The sequence below is a fragment of the Medicago sativa genome, chromosome 8, assembly GCF_051527215.1.
Source record: "Medicago sativa cultivar Bolivia chromosome 8, Bolivia_mono, whole genome shotgun sequence".
NCBI classification, from domain to species: domain Eukaryota; kingdom Viridiplantae; phylum Streptophyta; class Magnoliopsida; order Fabales; family Fabaceae; genus Medicago; species Medicago sativa.
The window spans coordinates 63606668-63628485 of NC_140756.1; the positions used below are offsets into that span (position 1 = coordinate 63606668).

The 21818-nt window shown below is 33.9% G+C and overlaps 2 protein-coding genes and 1 long non-coding RNA gene across 6 annotated transcripts; 2 read left to right on the plus strand and 1 right to left on the minus strand.

Annotated features, from left to right (window-relative positions):
• Positions 1–1039: 1039 nt before the first annotated feature.
• Positions 1040–2552, plus strand: LOC146900415 (uncharacterized). The gene is made up of 2 exons (XM_085736944.1): positions 1040–2424; positions 2457–2552. The coding sequence occupies exons 1-2, from the start codon at positions 1954–1956 to the stop codon at positions 2550–2552; spliced, it is 567 nt and encodes a 188-aa protein (XP_085593070.1). The 5' UTR covers positions 1040–1953.
• A 1326-nt stretch (positions 2553–3878) lies between these two features.
• Positions 3879–6507, minus strand: LOC146900416 (uncharacterized). Its single transcript, XR_015022114.1, has 4 exons — positions 6103–6507; positions 5212–5298; positions 5027–5078; positions 3879–4258 (listed from the first exon to the last, which is right to left on the minus strand). It is a non-coding gene; the product is annotated as an uncharacterized LOC146900416 (long non-coding RNA).
• A 5994-nt stretch (positions 6508–12501) lies between these two features.
• Positions 12502–20846, plus strand: SUA (suppressor of abi3-5). 4 transcript variants are annotated; one of them, XM_085735110.1, is made up of 16 exons: positions 12502–12618; positions 12953–13047; positions 13253–13293; positions 13507–14323; positions 14403–14474; positions 14562–14654; positions 14732–14811; positions 14934–15072; positions 15272–15359; positions 15430–15521; positions 15632–15700; positions 16144–16323; positions 17889–18060; positions 18624–19556; positions 20034–20212; positions 20516–20846. In XM_085735110.1, the coding sequence occupies exons 2-16, from the start codon at positions 13000–13002 to the stop codon at positions 20690–20692; spliced, it is 3180 nt and encodes a 1059-aa protein (XP_085591236.1). In that variant the 5' UTR covers positions 12502–12618; positions 12953–12999; the 3' UTR covers positions 20693–20846. The 4 variants fall into 4 exon arrangements, with proteins under 4 accessions (XP_085591236.1, XP_085591237.1, XP_085591238.1 ...); XM_085735111.1 differs by having other exon boundaries at positions 14937–15072; XM_085735112.1 differs by lacking the exon at positions 12953–13047.
• Positions 20847–21818: the final 972 nt, after the last annotated feature.

Here is a 21818-nt window from a genome sequence, read left to right on the forward strand (position 1 = left end):
TTTGTGTTTATGGTTTTTGAATGTTTTTCTCCAAAATTGAATGTTTTTTTAAATGATTTGCTCATTAACCCATTGAACAATCTTAATATATATAAATGTTAGACAGTCTGACCTAACCCTAATCCCGCCTTTTTTGGTGGGTCTGAATAATTTTAATGAAAAAAAAGGTTTTCCAAGGATTCGAACCGGGCACCATATGGCTGCACTGTACAAGTTTCACCACTAAACCGCCTCCATTTTGATTGAAATATTATTGCTCCTAAAATTGATATACCGTACTAAAGTATTTTTTTAAAGCCACAAATACCCTAGAAGTTCCTTTTCTGATAGCAATTTCATTTCATTATTAATGGTTCTTTTGTTGATGATCGTTCTTTATTATTATTATTATTATTATTATTATTATTATTATTATTATTATTATTATTATTATTATTATTATTATTATTATTATTATTATTATTATTTTCCTTTTTCTTCTCATTTTTATAGATTTAACAGTCATTACGGTTAGGATCCGTTTCTTGATGTATGCTTACTACGTGTAATGATATTAAAGTTGCATTTTTAAAATTGTTGATAATTTGACTGATTCATATGATAATTTTATCACTAGAAACTTCACTTTTTAGTGTAATTTTGTTGGCCTCTTTGTTTCTCATATATTATATTACTTACAGTAATTTATTCTGACTTTTTATTTGCAAAAATCACTACACTTGATTATAACATTACTTTGTTTTCTCCCTTTGACTTTTCAAACATGTTTACTATTTTTAATTTGCTTATTTTAGTTGTTCTTTTAACATGAATGTAATTGAATATAAAGGTTGAGAAAGAACAAATTCATGAACACAACCTGGTAATATTATTTGATAAGAAAATAAAGTTAATATAGCTTAAATTGGTATAATTTTTGCATTTTTTGTTGCCTTTTGTAGTTATTTTATAGCATATTATTGAATGTATAATCAGTATGATATTTATATACGAAATTCTACAAAACCCGTGCATCGCACGGGTTAGAGTCTAGTTAATGATAAAAAATGGATTATGCTCATTGCAATAACATGTTTGGTTACCTTCTATTATTATTTTCCTAAGTTCGATATAGAAGCGTTAACATTGATGCATTTTTAGGTTGGTCCATTGATTAGCAGGTTGATTTTGATATAAAAACAACACATCCATGAAAGTTGTGAAAATGAGAGCTTTGATATTGAATGCAGTGCTTAGATCAATTGAATTCTCTAGGAAAAAGATACATAGACACACCAGGGTTAAATGAAGCTTGATAGTATCTAGTTGTTTAGTTCATAATTGAGTTAAAATCTCTGTTATTTGCTATTGTTTGATTGTTGCATTTTTGGGTTGTTGATGATTATCATTTTATTGTTGTTAGTAAAAAATCTTAAGTTTTCCCCAATTTTTGTAGTTTGATTGTGGTTGTTCCTCTAAATGATATCATGTAGAGTTGGTGTCAAATTCTTAATCAAAAGAATTGTGGTCACACTTTTGTTAAAAAATGGTCAAAATGTTAGAAATTTGAAGGAAAAAAATGTGGTTACGTCTATGTTAAAATATGGTTAAGTGCAAATAAATTTTTGTAAGTATGTCTATGATTAACAAAGATAGGAAAACATTAACTTGTCACAGTATTATTTCCATAATGTTCTTCAATATTTGTGGAAAACGTGTGATTGTAATATGTGTTTGTATTTTAGTTATAAGATGAATTTTTTCATATTGTTCTTGTAACGTGTATTGAGAATAGGTGTTTGTGTGTTTTTAATTGTTGTTGATAGAAATTGTTTTTGTATACAGCAAATAAGGTTAACATCATGAATGAAAACAAACGAAAAAGGGATGGCGGTGTTGGTGTAAGTACAATTTAATTAATGAAACGTTTAATGTGTATGTAATTGTTTGTTTTATGTCATTAATGAATGAATAATGTTCATTTTTCAGCCACAGATAAAGACTCAAATGCCCCGTACCAATAAGTTGGTAGATATTAACCGAAAATTGTCTGATGCGCAAAGGAGTAGAATTATGAAAACTTCGTTCCGATATTTGGTGGAAATGAAGACCTATATAGGAATGAATGGTACTTTATTGAAGGAATTATTGCATAGGTGGGATGCAAGTAGCTTAGGATTTAGAGTAGGCGTTAGGACTGTGGCCTTTAAACATCTAGACCTTTGTTTGGCTCTAGGTTTGCCTATTGTAGGAGAATCTTTGTCGGAATCGATTGATAGGCATAGTCATGTTAGAACATTGTTTGATGTGAATGAAGTTATTGATATTAATAGTGTACATTCAAAGCTGAAGGTCCTTCAAGAAGGGGACAACATAGATGATTTTTGTAGATTTTACATCCTATTCGTCTTGTGTCTCTTATATTTTCCGAAATCACACAAGGATGTTAATATTAAAAAGTTTTCTTTAATCTCGTTGATGATCTAGACGCTCTTAGTACATATAGTTGGGTTGTTGTTGTTAACGAAGATTTAATGAGTAATCTTAGTAGTGCAGCGTCAAGTCATAAATAACTTCTATAAATAACTTCTTTTACAATTTGCGAGTTTATTACGCCTAAAGACGGACAAGTCATAATTTATGAAAAAATAGTAGTCACACACCTGTAAAAATATGGTCACACAAACCATATATTTGGCTAGTTTATCTTTCCCAGGTATAAATAATCCTGTTTTAGGCAAATCGAACACATAATCTAATTTGGTCACTGCACTAAAAGTCTTTCCAACCATAAATAACTTCTTTTACAATCTGCGAGTTTATCACGCCTAAAGGCGGACAAGTTCTAATTTCTGAAAAAATAGTGGTCACACACCTTAAAAAATGTGGTCACACAGACCATATATTTGGCTAGTTTATCTTTCCCAGGTATAAATAATCCCGTTTTTGGCGAATCGAACACATAATCTAATTTCGTCACTGCACTAAAAGTCTTTCCAACCATAAATAACTTCTTTTACAATCTGCGAGTTTATCACGCCTAAAGGCGGACAAGTTCTAATTTCTGAAAAAATAGTGGTCACACACCTTAAAAAATGTGGTCACACAGACCATATATTTGGCTAGTTTATCTTTCCCAGGTATAAATAATCCCGTTTTTGGCGAATCGAACACATAATCTAATTTGATCACTGCACTAAAAGTCTTTCCAACCATAAATAACTTCTTTTACAATCTGTGAGTTTATCACGCCTAAAAACGGACAAGTTCTAATTTTTGAAAAAATAGTGGTCACGCACCTTAAAAAAATGTGGTCAAAAAGAAATTATGGTTACATCTTTGAAAATGAGTGGTTAACTGCATCAGAAATTTGGGTAGTTTGCCTTAAGTATGTCAAAGATAGAAAATAATTCACCTTTCACTAATGCTTATCAATCAAGATTCACTAGTATACCTTAAAGAAGTTACTTTTACAAAAAGCATGTGGAGAAATAGCAAGAAAGAGACAAAATGAGCATGAAAATAAAAGGTGGTTACACCTTTGATAAAACATGGTTAAGTCTATCCTAGTTTTGGTTAGTTTTCCAAAAGTTTGTCAAAGATAGAAAATAATTCACCTCTCACTCATGCTCATCAATCAAGATTCACTAGTGTACCCAAATGTATTCCTTCCACAAAAATCACGTGGAACATTAGCGAGGGAGAAAAAATGGGAATGAAAATAAAAAGTGGTTACGCCATTGACAAAACATGGTTAAGTCAATCACAGTTTTGGTTAGTTTTTCCAAAAGCCTGTTAAAGACAAATTTTACGGCGATAAGTCCATAAAAGAACAAAACAATGTTCATTAGAAGTTCAAAGAGACGGTGACGAATCACTATAGCTGACTATTATTATGGTAAGCTGACAAAGAAACAATATTTATTTAACTAAACATGGTCTATTTAGTTGTTACAATGTGCACATCTATCTTGCATCCATCTTATTCACCCTTTGTCAACATCTATCTAAGAACCATAAATAGTGCAATTAAAAGGATAGTACTTTACAAGATTAGAGAGTACTATATTGTACTATTGTTCAATAAGAGATTACACCATTCTCTCTTCATCCACGAAATTCATATTAACACATCATCTACATGTTTTCTTGCACGACCTTTAAGTTGAATGCAGACTTGATGCTTGATGATATTCATTATGTGACGCATGGATTACCTCTATTTCATTCTCCATTTCAAGATTCTTCATCTGAACATCAGTTGGTTCGCTTGAATTTTCTGACAAAAGTAAAAATTCCTTAATTTCTTTTACTAATATACAATTGTTAAGAAATTTTAGAGTTTTGTGAGCTTGTACTCAAGACTTGAATCAGAGTTGTCAGCACTTGATTGTCACAAATTAGTTAGCATCACAATTACATATAAAATGTAAAGTGGCAATCAAGAAAAGGAATAATAAAGGCTCGTAAAATATGGTGAAATCTCCTTGATAATTGGTGCTTGAAATTCAATTTCAGCTAGAGTTTCAACAAGCTTTCCAATTAGGAGATGGGAGTTTTAAGGTATTTGGAGAAAATAAAGAGCAAAAGTGAGTTTCACAACTCCTTATTAGGGGAGAGGATCCTCTCCAGTCACTGGAGGGTCCAGTGGAATCCCAGCCATTGATTTGGCTGATCTAGGTTCATTGAAAAACATAAAAGACCAATTGAATGGTCATGATTGAAACTGGACAGCCTGCAGTGGTATTCTCACAGGAGAGGATCTCTACCCCCTTATTAGATCACAATAAAAAAGTTGTAGTTTCATATCAAATTTGCAATAAAGAGACAGTTTTTATGACACTAAAATCTACTTTAAAATAGCTTACATGCATCATGAGTCTTAACAAGTTATCTACCCTTAGATTTGATAGTAACTAACTAAAATCAGAATACCTATATATGTTTTCCAGATACTAATAAGATTTGACCAAGTAAATGATAAGCCATATACATTTCAAAAGCTCACGCGCACAAAGGCTACGAAACAAGATAACAGAAAAATTACCTTCATGATATCAGGACCTTTTATCCTTGAGAACCCTATTGTGCATCATCAACTACATCAATAATGGTGAACAAATCAAGAATAAAAAATCCAAAATAACACTACAAACTTTTTCTACACTAGCATAACAAAAGCTTTCTAGAGTTTAAAACGAGAGAATGGTGATATATAGTAACAAAACTCACAATAGATGAATAACTTAAAGTTTATCTCAAGGAACCATGTAAACACCATCAACATTCATGCATTTGAACCTGCTACCCCTGTTAAAACTGTGACAGCAGTTAATAGCACAACCAAAATGCAATGCAGTATCAACACACCACTCCAGCCATAAAAGCAATCCCCAACGATACTATAAAATTATGTCATATTAACATCTCATACTTGATAGGCTATTACAGAGAAGATAAATAACAAGGATTTTGCTTACAAACTCTTTTTAACTTATCAATGAAATCATGTAATTAACTAGTAGTAGTATTACTATTAAAAATTGGCTTCAAGAAGGTAGAATTATTAAAAACAGTAATATAAGGGAAAATGTGAAAGTGAAACATCGACAACAAATACTAAACTAACAAGGTTTTCAAAGTTTCACTCGACTGCGATTAATTCCGAGTCGGTCAATTTTTTGTATCAAGGAAACATAGAAACATAGATATGCAATTCTCTTAACATGTAAACACAACACAATTCCTGTCAATGAAATCAAAATAAAACCTTCTGTACAAGCATAGAAAATACTTTTGTGAATTAATCAACATGAGCAACCAACCAAGAAGAACCATTTGTTTACCAATATCAGTTCCAACACTAAAACCTTGACCCATCAAACCCATATGTGCTTGTAATCAAACAAGATCTAACCCTAATTGAACACATATAAACACAAATAATCAGATTCTCTGCTTGAAGCTGCTACCAGAACTGCATTTTCACCAACACACAAGATGGAAATAAAACTCAAGTAACCTTAAAAGCAAATAAACCTAGATGTAAACAATCATGTGACAAATAACCTTAAATGCAAACAACAGCAGATGTTGAAGAGGCAAAAACAAGAAATAACTCACCTTCAATGGTGAAGCAACACCGATTGAGAGAAAGTGGAGAGATTGATTTAAGGACATCGATGGTGATAGACAATCTTCTATCAGTTTTTTTTGGCGCCGGCGTTGGGTGGTGGTGTAGGGATGGGAGAACGAACTTTGGAACTGGTTGTTGGACTGTCCTGTCCTCGCGGTACCTTCGCCGTCGCGGTGGTTGTCTTCGTCGGGAAAAGGCCGGGACGGAGAGAAGGCGGTGAGAGGAGAAGGGAAGGAGAATTGGGAAAGAGAAGTGAGGGTCTGTGTTACAAAACTGCCCCTTACATTTTGTTGTTGGCCAAAATTGCCCTCAATTTAATTACTAAAAAATGCCACATGAAGGGTGTACAAAGTGGTATGCCACATGGGGTGGTTTGTGTATCACCACTCTTTTGAAAATCCCAAAAGATATCTTAAATTTGTGAGCCTTATTTTACTCCTTCAATGCAGAACACTTTAACCATTTTACAGTATTTTATTATCCTTTGATTCTTTTTATAAGAAATAAACGAGTCAATAAAAGTTGATGTATTTAATCAATATTATAAACCAAATATATCGTATTTTATTGACTCATTTGTCTTTTATAAAAAAAACTAGAGAGTATTTATTTGTGGATATCGTGTTTATAATTTTGTGCATATTGTAGTTATTTATAATATGCCATGGAAAATCTTTTGACCAAAAAAAAAAAAATATATGTCATAGAAATTGTTGTTATTTACTCCTTCAATTCTCCGCACACTCTAACATCTTTGCAAAAAGAAAACTATAAATTATGAGGGTACCATTATATAATATGAGAAACGGTAGGAGCATTCTCTTTCTAACACCATCTCTAACGTTCACCTTCTTATTGGATGAAACTCATGCGGATCTCACCATTCTATATGGGATCAATTTCTAAAGTGTGGATCTACATGAATTTCATTCAATAAAAGAGTAGGTGTTAGAGAATAACACCGCATAATATTTGATGCGATCCTCACTTAGGTGCTCTTGTAAGTTTTTCTTTAAAAACAAAAAATTAAAATATTTTGTAGCTTCTGATTATAAGGATCAATGCTATTAGATTGGCAAATGTTGCAATGAAAATAAGGATCAATGAACTAATGCTAATTGTCATGAAATATTTACAATGACATAGGAAAGGGCAGGTTCAAGCCTGTAACTAGCATATAAGAGTAGACTCAAGACAACACAATACATTCAAAAGCAATTCTCACACTCCTGCCTTAGCCATTGTGGTTAGATCCAATTGATTTACATTTATTTATTTATTTATTTATTTTAAGAACCTTACAAATAAATTACAAATTCAATATTATGATTTGATTATTGTTCTAAGAACTCATGTCTAGAAATGCAATGACTATCATGAACAAGACTCTGTAAAAGAATCAAATTCTTCAGCATAATCTCTATTGAGCCTCAAAATCTTAAAACAAAATGTCAATTTCTAAAGTTTTAGGACGTTGAAAGCACCATTATCAATATAAAATATTTTTTAAAACTTTTTAACAAGTGTTCTAAGAGCTTTCCTATAAATGTTCTGCCATCAAGCATTCAACCAAGCATGACTATGCCGACATCAGAAATCATGGAACTCCAAACGCACACTGCCAAACATATAGTAGAAAAAATTATACAAGGCCTATCAAATTTACTGCTAACCAGACAAAAAAAAAAATAAGAATCTTCAAATACCTAAACTTATGCTATAATGAAATACAAAAAATTACCAAAGTCGCATGATTTCAATCCATAGACATAATAAGGTTTTACAAATCATATTTATAGCATATAGCATTATTATAATAATTTGAATTTGTTAACTTGTCTTATAACCAGGTAGAGAATGGAAGCAACTTATAAACATTTTAGAGCTTTTTCTTTTTTTCCTTGGCTGACTTACCAAAAATACTTTTACACAACAAACAAACTATAGCTTCTCACAAAATTGAATTTTGGAATGCAAGCTAGATCAATTTAAAGACTATACAAACACAAACATTATCTTGGTTGGAAAATACAATAGATGACTATTGCCGAAGTAAAGAACAACAAATTAGGCCTGCTCTTCAACATTCTAAATCTTGCAAATTTCAACTTTTGCAACGTTTGAAATCCTAAAACAAACATTTTTTTGAAGAAAAATCCTAAAACAAACATTGTTATTGGGGAAAGAGTATTTTGGTTTAGTAAAGAGGGCCAATCCCAATTAAGCAATTTCACGCGGAAACAAGTCACGTTTAAAATGTGGTGATAGCGACATGTGTATATTGTAAAAATGGGGCAGCACTTCCGTGCCATAATGGCACGGTGCCATTCATTTCTGTCTACACAAACCACAAAAGGTGAAGGGAATCTTAAAAGATTTGGATATGTGGCAGAATGTGATTGGTTCTATGGCACAATGGCACCATTTGCTTTGGCACTGAAATATTTCCCGTAAAAATGTGGTGATAGTGACATGCATATTGTAAAAATCAATGCACGTTTAAACAAGTCACGTTTAAAATGTGGTGATAGCAATATGTGTATATTGTAAAAATGTGATGATAGTGACATGCATATTGTAAAAATCGATGCACGTTTAATTGTCAAGAAGTTGGAACTAAAGCCAACCTTAATCAATTTTTTTTTGTGGTTGTCAAGCCGAGGGTTGGGGTGTGCGCCAGCCTATTCAGGTGGTGGTGATGCAGGTTGATTTGGTGGTTTGTTTTGATTTGTTTGTGTTCGAGCTGGTTCGCTTTGTGCTACTGTTCCACTTTTTCTGTCTTTGGATTTTGGCATTGGGTTATTGGTGGGTGAGTTTTTGGACAGGTTTAGGTGTCTGCTCTGGTGGTTCGTGAGTTGAGGGGTGCCTTCTTGACTTGTGTCGGGAGTCTTGTGGGCCGATCGCTTTTGATTTGAGGTCGGGAGCAAGTTTATGACTCAGGTCCTTTTAGGCTATTGTGATGTCTCCTCCGATAGACCGGAACTTGAGTGGTGGTCGCAGCTGAACGTTTGAAGCAAAATCTCAATCGAGTGTCTAATTGATTATTGTTGGCGGTGTCGGTTCTTTGAGGAGTTGTTATTGGGGATCCGACATTTTGAGGGTGTTGGTGGTTTTTCTTTGGGAGTTTTTGGTGTTTTTATTTTCTCTTTTTGGTGTAATACTTAGATTTAATCCCCTAATATATATAATATATTTTGCCATTAAAAAAAAATGCAACTTTAATTCAATGAGAAAGATAAATAAAAGGGACGGGTAAGTTTTCACCTTAAAAAGATACACGTGGGTCAAACTTAGGTGGCACGTTGATAGCTCCATAGGGACAATCAAAAGCATTAGTTTTATCGAATTCATAGAGACTTGGATAGAGACTTAGTAATAGTCGTAATGTTCACTTGTTTTTCAAGCTATTAAGATAGGGCTTTCAAAGATGTTTGGTTTAGTAATGATTGTAGAAAAATATTGGTGAAAATATTAAATTAAAAGTTGTGTGAGATTATGTTTAATTAGTTAAACATCTAATGTCTTTCCTAGATTGATTATATATTTTTAGTGTTTGAATTATACCTTCACCTATCAATGTCTATATATCTCCATGTCTGACAGATAACAAATGACCAATTTTATCTTTTAACTTCTGATATCTCGCTCGGTTAACCAATAAAATAACATTACTTTCCGATAATGGATCATGATTGTAAACCTAACTATTTGATGTCACACATCTAACATTTACAAATAAATCTATTCAATATCACTTATATAAAAAGTTTATGTATATTACTTAATTAACCAACTATCAACAAACATAACTAGAACTCTATCTAACATATTGAATAAATTACTCATAACACCGGTACTAAAAGTTAAAAGTTGTACTGGTGTACTTTTTAATTTGGACCATGTACAGATTTTGGACTTTTGCATTATGATTCTTTTAGCTATTAAACACGTGATTGTGTATGTCCTCTGCAACCCTTCCTAAAAGGTGAGTCGATGATCCGCATGCAATGATGTAGCTAGACATTATTGTTATTAATAAAATTATACTTATCCAACAAAAATATGTATTAGTATTAAAAAAACATGTCTCAATAATTATTAAAAAAAGTATTTTATTTAAAAATGTCTTTTTATTTTTAAGTTTCTCTTTTTTGACAAAAAAAAAGTTGTATGCAAATACACTGTCGCCGTATTTGTGTCAACTTAGTGTGTTTAGATAGAAAACCTTAAAAAAATAATAAATTCTGAAAGATTCAATGAAAGATTGCGTGTTTTTAGATGAATTTTCATCGTAGTATTTTATTCTCTATAAATTGTCATTTTTGAATAAACACATATCCAGTCTCCATTTCATTTACAATTCTTTCAGCACAACAATGACATTTGCAAAACCTCTATATATTTTTTCAAGTATTTAAGCAAAGTTTTTACCAGTTCTATAGTTGTATGAACACATCAAAAATGAGTCAATCTCATAATTTAGGCTCAATTATTTTGTTTATAAACATCGCTTGTAAATCTCTTCATAGAAACACACTATTTCGCTCTCATTTACCTATGTTTTCTTCCTGGCATTTACTTATGTTTTTTTGTTGATGTAGCCGAGTAAACCACCATTTTAGGTCATTAAAGTGTAGATGTCTAGCAATATAAGGGATTTGGACCCTATGTTCCCCTTCCCCTCCCAGTGTTGCATTATATGTTCTATCTATCTCATCTTCTTTTTATGTTTACATCTATCTCGTCTTTAACCTCTCTCTCATCTCATCTCTTCATTTTTAATTTTCAATTTCTCTATATCCTCGCTCACAAAAACCACATGGGATGTGGTCATATGTAGGAACAAGTGATCCATTTCCCAATTTGAGACCTTTAATTTGTGAAATATTGAACTGCTTTCCCAAATTAGAGTAATGCTAGCAACACTCTCTTTTGAACACTTTCTATAATACTCACTCTATTAAGGTGAATATTCATTTTGACTTCTCTCTAATACTCACTCTTTTGAACACTCTTTCAAATCAGTTGAGCTACCCGTTTGAATAGTCAATGAAAATTCATTAATAGAAGAAGAAGAAAAAAAAATCTTGAAGGTCTCAAGTTCATTTGACAATTAAGGTGAATTAGTTTAACTTTTTATAAAAATAAAATGATAAATTAACTAGATTTTTTTTTTTTGAAAGAGTAAATTAACTACATATTCTAATATTTTTGGGTGGAAATATTTTACTATCTTTTATTTTTAGAGGATTAAGGGGGATGTATTGGATTAGGATTCTATGAGATTTTAAAAGACTTTTTAATTATGAAAAAGTCTTGTGGTATTCAATCAAGACTTTTTGCAACTTAAAAAAAGTCTTGTGGTATTCAATCAAGACTCTTTGTCATTTTAAAAAAGTCTTGAGGTATTCAATCAAGACTTTTCATCCCTTAAAAAAAGTCTCATGGTATTCAAAATCATTCAAATTTCGAAGGATTGTTTAATAAATTGGATTTTGATGGATTTTGTGGGATTTTGTAGTGTAATTTTAACAAGAAAAAGTCTTTCATGAAAAGATGAGATTTCTTGGGATTGTTTTTCATTTAAAAGTTACTATCTCTTTCTTCTCCCTTCTCTTTCTCTCCCCTCCCCCCTCTCTCCTTTCTCTCTTCGTCTCTCTATCTCTCCATCTCTCTCTCTCTCTCTCTCTCTCTCTCTCTCTCTCTCTCTCTCCCTCCCTCCTCTATTCTCTCTCTCTCTCACCTCTCTTAGAAAAACTCAAACGACTTCTCTAATTTCAAACACAAAATGAAGGCTGGCACAATATTTTTTTTTTGAAAGATTTGTAAGGGCTGTCATAATTTTAAATATGTACAATTGAATTTTGTGGGAATAACATTTTTAACAAATTAAAAATGTGTATGGAGAATAATGTGTTAAGAGTGTTTTTTAGTCCCTTAAAATCTTATAAAATCCATAAAATCCTTAAAATTTTAAAATCAATAGTAAAAGAATTTTTTATTGGTTTTATTTTTCTTTATTCAAACGCTAGAATTTATTTGTTCATTATTTTTATCATTCACACTTGTAAGTTTGTTCTTTTTTTCCCTAAAATTCATTGAATCCTTTAAAATTTTAAAATCCCATAAAATCCTTTGAAATCCTTAAAAGTCAATGTGATAAATCCATTAAAATCTTGAGTGTATAAAGTCTTTTACATAAAAAGTCTTTTAAAATCTCACAAAATCAATACAATCTCACACAGTCTTTTAAAATCTTAAAGACTTTTTTTATTAAAATAGTCTTTTAAAATCCTAATCCAATACACCCCCCTAAATATATTTCATGCTGTCATCAAAGACAAGAGAGTTTTTCTAATTAAAATTTGCACATCACATTCATCCTTATATCGTTCAAAGTTCAGTTTCCTCTCACGCTCGACACGCGCTCTTCGTCTTTTCTCTCTACCAGAGACCAAAACCCTAGATCTTCAATCGCGATTTTGGACACAGCATAATCATCGGTAAAAGCCCTTACTCTTGCATTTCTCCTTTTCAATTCACCGGATTTTCACATGCCAATTCAAATTTTTATTCACTTATTAGGATCATAATTACCTTGGTTAAGATCATTTAGTTTTTTCATAGATGAATGAATGAATGGATTAATTGATGAATTTTACATTAATCTGCGAAATTAGTTCTAGAGATGATGGATTGGTTATGTGTAAAGGGAGGATTTTGATTGTATTTGAGGATTACATTCGAATTGGGAGGCTAACAAGGTTCAAAACTCATGGGAGTTATTGGTTATTGAATCATGGTAGATAATTCTATCTGTTTGTGCATATATTACAGGGGAGAAAGGTTTTCATTCTGAATCTAGAGCTACCCGGGGCGAAGAAATGGATCCTGGTCGCTATGCACTGCATCAAGGCTGGGATAATAACAGCGTAATTGTGGTTTCCTCTTTAGTAAATAAAATTCACCTATGTGATGTGGGGGAAAGAAACTATTAGGGTTCATCCTTAGAGAAATTATGAATGAAAGAAAGCTAGCTAACCGTGGGGGCAGTCAGGATAAGGACTCCATTTGCCTATACCTCGTCTCATCATTCATTATTTGTTGCTGACATAACTTATTCTCTTGAATCCACAGGCTCTTGAGGGTTATGGTGCGGTCCATGAGCCAAATTTTCGGTGAGTCCAACTGTTCCTTGCTGCCTACTTATCATCTACATTTCTATGGTAATAGCATATGGGTAAAAATATATCGTTGGTCAATTAAGATGCACCTTCCTTTTGGAACGATGTTTGTTTTAGAATTATGTGGGTAGGATATTCATTTTGATGCGCATTGGCAATTGTTTTTTTTTTCTTTCCTTCCTCCCACTTTACCCCTTTTTTTGGCAGAGTCGGTGGCGCTTATGATGAAAGACGGTTTATAGATGAAAGATATCCAAGGGATGCTGTTTACCAGAGAAATAATTTCCATCATGATGCTTTAGATGGGGAGGCGTTTTTGCCACCAGGACCTGCTGTTGGCCAGTGGAGTCAATCCAAACGGAGGGGTTACGATGAAGATTATCCACTTGAAAGGGAATCTAGACGCTTTCAGAGACCTTATCATGAACCATACAACCAAATGGATGGTTTTAGGGATCGGGAGATTGACATGTACCCGGAGTATGATAAGTTTCGAGATGGTTATACCAACATTGAAAACTATAGTGATCGAGGCTATGACAAACCTGCCAGGTTTGCAGGGCATGACCGTGATGATTATGCATATGATGATTATGGCCACAAGTCCCGTGTTTCCCATCATCGGAGGGAGGATAGTCATGAGAAGGATTATGATCATGGTCGGCATAGTTATGATTCTGATTATGAAAGAGATGGCAGAAGAGATAGTAATTGGAGGCGACGTGAATCACGCGATCGAGAACGAGACAAGAGATGTCTTAGTCGGGAAAAAGATCCAAGTCTGCATAGGAAACATGAGCGTTCGCGATCTCGTTCTCGATCTCGGTCTCACTCCCGTTCCCATTCTCACTCTCGTTCCCGTTCGCAATCTCGTGGATATGATGATCATCCAAAATCTAGGTCTCCTCGAGGTCGAAGCCGTAGTAGAAGTTATCGCGAAGACAACTATGCTGACAATCGATATGATAGAAGTGAAAGACGCAGGGACCATGATGATAAACATCAGAGGGAGCATTATTCTGTGGTATGTGTTGAATGGCGTTATTCCTTTTTAGGTGATTATCTTAACACTTCTGAATAACCTGAGAAAGCTATTTTTTTAGGCTCCATCTGCAACTGTTGTTGTGAAAGGTCTTTCACAGAAGATGACCGAAGAAGATCTATACCAAATCCTTGTATGTGCTACTTAATTTGTTTTAGCCTCTAATTTACTTCTTTATATTTAGACAGTGCTTCTGACAAAATCATTTATATTTGTGTAGGCGGAATGGGGTCCCCTTCGTCATGTTCGTGTTATAAAAGAGAGAAGTTCTGGCATCTCTCGTGGATTCGCATTTATTGATTTTCCTTCCGTGGTATTAATCCTTTTGATTTTCCAATATTGTACATTTTGGTTTCAAGAATGATACTAAGATTGTTATTATGGGATTAGGGAGCTGCACAAGTAATGATGGACAAACTCGGAGGTGATGGTCTTGTTTTTGATGGAAGAAAACTTTTCTTTGAATATAGGTATAATTTTTATTTTTAGGGTTTGTTAACTAAATATTTTTTGGTGTTATATTTTGATGCTTTTAAGACCTGTTCTTTCAAGTGAACTGTATAGATTACAACTCTGCTGTATTTTGTTGCAGTAGTAAGCCAACTGGAGGTGCAGGTTCAGATGGAGCTATGAAACCAGGTCACAGTCATAAGAGCATTACAATACCATCTGATTGGATGTGCATTGAATGTAGCTACATCAATTTTGCACGCCGGACTTCCTGCTATCAGGTCCATATTATTTCTTGCATCAATTTTGCATTTCTGTTGCTATTGTAGAATCAGTCTTTCTTCATGCCTATTGCTTTGGATTAATTAGCATGTCTAAATTAGTTGGGGGTAGTAACCCATTTTTTAATTGAGTTGTAAGTGTATCCATGTACATGTGTATTGATAAGAATGGTTCCATTTTGTTTTCTCATCGGTGCAGTGTAATGAACCACGCACAGATGATGCTCCTGCAGCAGATATTTCATTATCAAATTCAACATCCTTAGGAAAGAAAGGTTTAGAGGCGGGTTAGTATAACTGCTTTATCTGACAGATTGTTTGTTTATGTTCTGCAATTAATAATTTGCATGTAATCAGGTCCAACTCATGTATTGGTTGTTCGTGGATTGGATGAAAATGCCGATGAGGAAATGCTCCGCTATGAGTTTTCCAAGCATGCTCCAATCAAGGTTTAATTAAATATCTGTGCAAACTAATTTATCCTTTTACTCGGAGTGGGGGTTGTTCTCGTTTGTATTGCTAGCTATGTGCTTACAAATGCCGGTATTATCAATTACAGGATCTACGTCTTGTGAGAGACAAGTTCACTCACGTCTCAAGAGGATTTGCATTTGTACATTTTTATTCGGTAGGTACACCTTATGCCTAATGATCCTTTAGATTTTTTCTTCTGATGTTCGTGACATGTGTGTTTTTCCCGCTTCATGTCATTGTGTAGTTAAAGGAAGGGCATGTATTAAATCATTTGGTGATATCTTGTTTCTACAATTATCTAGTGTATTTGTAATTGTAGAAGTGTTTGAAGTGTGAATTCGTACTTTTAGTTTTGGTGGATATTACTGATGTATTCGATGGAAAATTTAACTTGACCTATATTTGAATGAATTCTACCAATTTCGCTGTTTAGATAATGCTTTGAAATTTTTATTTGAACTAATTACCAATAGCTTTCTATTTGTATTTGCTCCTTGCTGTTGCCAGACGAAGTCCTTTGGAAGTGACACGCTCTGTTTCACTCTTTTGTCTAAGGTTTCTTCATTGGTATTAACATGCTAATATACCCATTTTTAGGTAGAGGATGCTACCAAAGCTCTTGACTTAACAAATGGAACGGCCCTTGAGAAGAATGGGCAGATTCTAAGAGTAGCATATGCAAAAAGCATACTGGGGCCTGGATCAGGGGTGTCAGGAACTTCACAATCAAGCAGTCTTGCAGCTGCAGCTATTGAGGCTGCAACATTTTCCCAACAGGTGTTCTATTCTTTTTTCATATTGTTGAAATTGTGGGATTTTAGATAAAAAAGATGAGATAACTCATAAAAGCTTGAACTTTGTTGATAATATTTGATAGTAACTTGATACAAGAAACCAAATCCCTATTTATAGGGATACACAAACTCAATCCTAAATCAAGAACAAATCCTAGCAATAATAATAAGGGTCATGCTAACAAGTTCCCTAAGGCTTTGTTTGGGAGTTTGATGGGGAGGGGAGCGGAGAGTTTTGGAAAAAAGGAAGGAGCAAGTGGAAGAAATACAAGACATTGGAAGGAGAGGGCTTTGGAGGTTAATTTTTTACTCATAATAAAAAATCCCCCTCATTTGGGGGAACTCAAAAATTGTATTGGGGGAGGGTTTTGGGGGGTTATGGAAGGTTTATATGAATTTTTCAAATCCAATCTACGTTGTTATTATATTCTTAAAATTAAAAGTATATTAATCATAAGTATTAGTTTATCATTCTCTAAAAAACTGTTCTTTCAAAAAATGTGAATTTTTTGTTCATTTTTCTATATATTTCCAACCCCCCAAAGTCCTCCCCTCCATTCCCCTCCAAACTCCCAAACAAAGCCTAAGGGTACTTGTTAAGAGGTCAAGGAAATAAATGATGAATTTAATGTAGAAACAATCAATTTTTAAAGTTTCAAATGGTTGAATGCACCATTCCCAAGATAAAATTTCCCTTTTGGACTTCGTAACAAGTGCACTAGGGCACTTGTAAGCATTTCCCTAATAATAAATTAATAATAATATAAAATCTAATCCTATGACATACTCCAAAGATACTTTAAAATAATATAAAAGTATTTAATAATATTCTTAACACGTATATATGATGAATTTGTTTTTTGTAAAGTTAAAAGACATTATATGTATTGTTGCAGACTTGCAGTAAAATACTGTCAATTTGAAATCATTTCATGCAAGTTAGCCATGTTGGTCCTTGTGATTCTTGTAGATCAGTTATTTTGTGCTAATTTCCTGACTTGGTTGATGAACAAAAATTATAATAACTAGTGCAATCTGGTGGAAAATAGTTGGGACTCTACCTAGACGTTTTACCTGAGGAAGGCATTGTGAAGACTTAAAAGAAATATTAGACGTTTTATGTTATCCTTTCTTGCTATTCCGTTTGAGGGAGGATTGAAAAGATATGTGAAACAACATGGTATTAAACTAGTTTAAAAAATAGTTTTATGAAATCTTAGCATAATTGCAACCTTTTTTTCCTTCGCTTTATCAGTCGCAGTTAATGGAAGTATATTTAACATAAACAATTCTTAACTGACTTTCTAATTTGACATACAGCCTCTAGGTTATTTGCTTTTCTCATATCCTGGAAGTTTCTCCATATCTGTTTTTTCGCAATTGATTCCATTTGTAGATGGAAATTTCTGACTAGAGTTGTTTCTGGTATATTATATATGCCACACTATTATGTATTTCTTGTTGAGGTGGTGTACTTATTGTAGTTCTGATATAACGTTAAGTTGCCATACATTTGATATGTGTCTTGTGCTTTTCTCTAATCTTCAGTATGATTCTGTTGGATGGGCTCCCAAAGAATACAATCCAGATGACAAACAATCTAATGGTCCTGAGCAGCCTGGTACTGATGTTGGTGCACCACAATCAGGCTTTGTTTGGGACGAAGCATCTGGTTATTACTATGATGCTACTTCTGGGTTTTATTATGACGGGAATACTGGTATGTTTCTATGTCAAGTTTATCCAAAAAGCTTATATTTAGGAACTTGTTTAACTTTTCCCAAAGCACTTTTAGGATATGTATCAACTATCATGTACTTCCAAAGTAATTCCATGTACTTTTGGTTTCTCAAGACTTTTGTTATTTTATTTGAACTTTTTAAATGAGCCAAAGCTTAAAAGCAAGTGTATAGAGTACCCAAAACATGCATGTTGGTTCTTCACTTATAGTTATGGTCTAGGAGTGCCAGTAATTTTCATGCTGTTTTTATCTTTTTCTGCATTCACCCCTTTTCCTTTTTATTTTCTCATGTAATTGGGTTCTGTAGAAGGCATGAAGCTGCAGAATTTTGCAAAACTCTGCATGTGCTGTATGTGTCTGCTGCATACACTCACTATTCATGCTAGTACTATTCTCCTGAAAATTTTGCATATTTTAGGCTGCGTGTCTTGATTGAGCCTATTTTTTTTATCTGCATGCTTGGAACACTGGTATACTTGTGAAAGTGTTATGTTAATCTTCTTGTTATTTTTTAATTTTCTGCATTTTTTTGTGGCATGTAGGTCTTTACTATGATGGTAATAATGGGATTTGGTATTCATATGACCACCATACTCAGCAGTACATCCCATGCACCGATCAAAATCAGAATAAAACATCTAATAACGAGTCTGAACCTTCTAAGGCATCTGATGGTTCTAGCACTAAAAAAGTGGTGATTTCTGCACCAGCTACTATTGTTACTTCAAACGAGAAGCCAGCTTCACTGGCAGATGCTGTCCAGGCAGCTGCAGCTGCTGCTGCAGCTGCAGAGAAGAAAGAGAAAGAAAGATCAAAGGAGATAAAACTTGCTTCAAAAAGCAGTATTCTGGCAAACAAGAAAAAAATGAACAATGTGCTGACAATGTGGAAGCAGAGGAGTCATGAGGGACAAGCTACTCGTGTGGCACTGGAGGACAATCCGTTATCTGGTTCTGCTGACGATAGGTCATATTCTTCTGCACATTCTGCAAAGAACAAGTTAAAAACTGAGACAGTCGCAAGGGAAATTAACGCGTCTAATCCGGGAGGTCACACAACTGCACAGGTTGCCGCTACTGACTCTCAGGCACATCCACGACCCTTCAGTAACAGCCTTGGGGGTACTCTTATGGGGGTTATTAGGGGCTCAGGAAGAGGTGTTGTTAAATCAGATACTTCTTATTCTGGCTCTACATCTGCCACACCATCTATGTCCGCTTCATCTTCTGCAAATGTTGATACACAAACATTTGCTACTCCCTTTAAAACAGATGTCTCCTCCCTGGGTTCATATACACCATCTGCGTCTGTTGGAAGTGGACGAAGAAGGTTTTCAGAAATGCCTCTTTCTGCTTCAACTCATAAGGAACAGTCCCAAACAACCTACAGGGATCGGGCAGCTGAGAGAAGAAATTTATATGGCTCGTCATCTTCAGTTGGCAATGATTTGGCTGACCTCGAAATTGGGGATTCAAGTAAGATTGCTTAATTTGTGTAGGTTTCATTGCTTTTGAGTTCAAGTATTATGAAAAATTGCTGAGGTGTACATGAAATACAGTTATTAATTATTCATACTCAAAAAATTGTTTGGTGCCTGATGAAAAGGCTTGGAGTATAGATAAAGCTTTTGTTTCGCTTTAGGTGTTGAGTAAGATTTAGTTTTATGAGAAATTGAAGAAATCTCCGTGATTGGGAAACCAAACAATTTTCTGTGTGTAATTGATGTTTTATCTCTCTGTCTCTTTTCCTATAGTTGTAGGTTTATGTACTTTTGAAAAATATGGCAGAAGTAATTTCTTTTCGCTGAAGCCCTAATTTTATATGTTGAATGGAAGTTCTAAATATCCAAATAGTAGGTTAGCAAACCAATAGGTTTGCTGGTAAATTTTCACCTCAGATATGTAGATTGACTTTTGAGAAAACATTTGTTTCTACCAATTGTGTCCTTGAAGCTCGCGATTTTGCATCAAGGAGGGGTGATACAATGCCATTCCCTCCCGGGGTTGGTGGAGGACGCGCGGTTGGTGATGTCAACCTCGATACTTTTGAGGTGATTACAGCAGACAAAGCGATTGATGAAAAGAATGTTGGTAATCGGATGCTTCGCAACATGGGCTGGCAGGAAGGCTTGGTATCAATTCATTCCCTCTGTACTTCAAGTTTTTATATTTATTATTACGAGTAGTGGAGAGCTTGATATAGTCCTTTGTTTACACTTGCAATCAGCTCAGCTTTTAAATTTCCTGTTTTTGAGGATGTGCTAGAGTGGTGATTTAATCCTAGAACTAGAATTTCCTTTTTCTTCAAACAAGCACCCTATGAATTTGGATGGGATAACCTCAGACATTTGGTGTTCTCTCAACATATCTTCTGAATGATTCTAACATTTCCACATTATTCTTGTTTCTTGTATTATGGATAAATTGATGCACAGGGGCTAGGAAAGGATGGAAGTGGAATGATAGAGCCTGTCCAGACACAAGCCATGGAAAATAGAGCAGGACTTGGAAGTCAGCAGAAAAAGTTGGACCCTAGCCTTGAGGTGCAGGCAGGCGATAGCTACAAGATGCTTATTCATAAAAAAGCACTTGCCAGGTTTCGGGAAATGTAGGACTCAATCGAGGTTTGAGCACATATTCTAGGGTTTTAGCTTTTGAAAATATAGATTTAGGTGCTTCTGACATATATTTATAAATGTAAACACTAGCTTGCCATGACTTGAATTTCAAATTTCATTTTTGAAATTTAGTGAACATTTTTGATTATGCTCGAATTTCCCATGATTATTTCCTTGCTTGAACACTGAAGACATACCGGATTGCCATTTAATTCATGTTTTTGCAATGATGAGTTAGTATGAGTGGTCTTGTCGATATTTCTTTCGACACTAAAATTTTAGATAAGTCAAAATCAGTTTTATCAAGCATAATTATGAACACATTATCATAATCTGGAGGTTCTGCTTGTAGAATTTATACAAAAGTTTATGTAAACTGTAAAGAGCAGTGCTATTGTTTACGAAAAGTATTGGCAAGAAAGCGAAGAATTACTCTTAGGCTTTGTTTGCGAGTTTTGAGGGGAAGGAAAGGAAAGGCTAAGGAGGGGAAGGTAAGGAAAGGGAGGGAAGGGAGAAAGGAGGGAAAACCTTCCCCTTGTTTGGGAGATAAGAAAAGAACAAGGAAAGGAGATAGAGGGCTTATGTTATAATTTTACTATTTTACCCTTTTTTTTTCTCTTAAAATCAATACATTGTGTTATACTTTGTAATTTATCTTGTAAATTATAATTGGAATTTTGAATTATTATGAGGACAAAATTGTCAATTTGTATGTTTAACCTCCCAAAATCTCCCAATTTGGGGGAACTTTAAAATTGGACAAATGAAGCCTTTCAAAACCCCCCAAAATCCTTCCCTATTTTTTTAAAACTCCCAAACAAGGGTTTTACTCTATAAATCTTTCCTTCCCCTTCCCTCCAAAATCCAACTCGCAGACAAAGCTTTAGAGAAATAACAAAGACAAATCAGTTGAGTGTGGCACAATACATGCGGCACTTTGCAAATAAGATGAGTGGTTGAGATTTATTCTTCTCTTTCGTATGCAGATGATTCGTAATAACTAGCAATTTCCAACTGTAAATTATCATGTCGTACTTTCCTCATTTTTTTTAATAAAATTATTTGTCTAAAGTTTAATCTCCTCCCTTCTGAATTTAATTATTTTTTCATCGGTTACTTC

Excerpts from the sequence above, each read along its gene's own strand:
- LOC146900415 (XM_085736944.1), top strand. The coding sequence starts at position 1,954 with ATGTTCATTTTTCAGCCACAGATAAAGACTCAAATGCCCCGTACCAAT. Across the intron at positions 2,425-2,456 it reads TTCCGAAATCACACAAGGAT|GATGATCTAGACGCTCTTAG; the intron begins GTTAATATTAAA and ends TTTAATCTCGTT.
- SUA (XM_085735110.1), top strand. The coding sequence starts at position 13,000 with ATGGATCCTGGTCGCTATGCACTGCATCAAGGCTGGGATAATAACAGC. Across the intron at positions 15,073-15,271 it reads GCCGGACTTCCTGCTATCAG|TGTAATGAACCACGCACAGA; the intron begins GTCCATATTATT and ends TCATCGGTGCAG. Across the intron at positions 20,213-20,515 it reads TGGGCTGGCAGGAAGGCTTG|GGGCTAGGAAAGGATGGAAG; the intron begins GTATCAATTCAT and ends ATTGATGCACAG.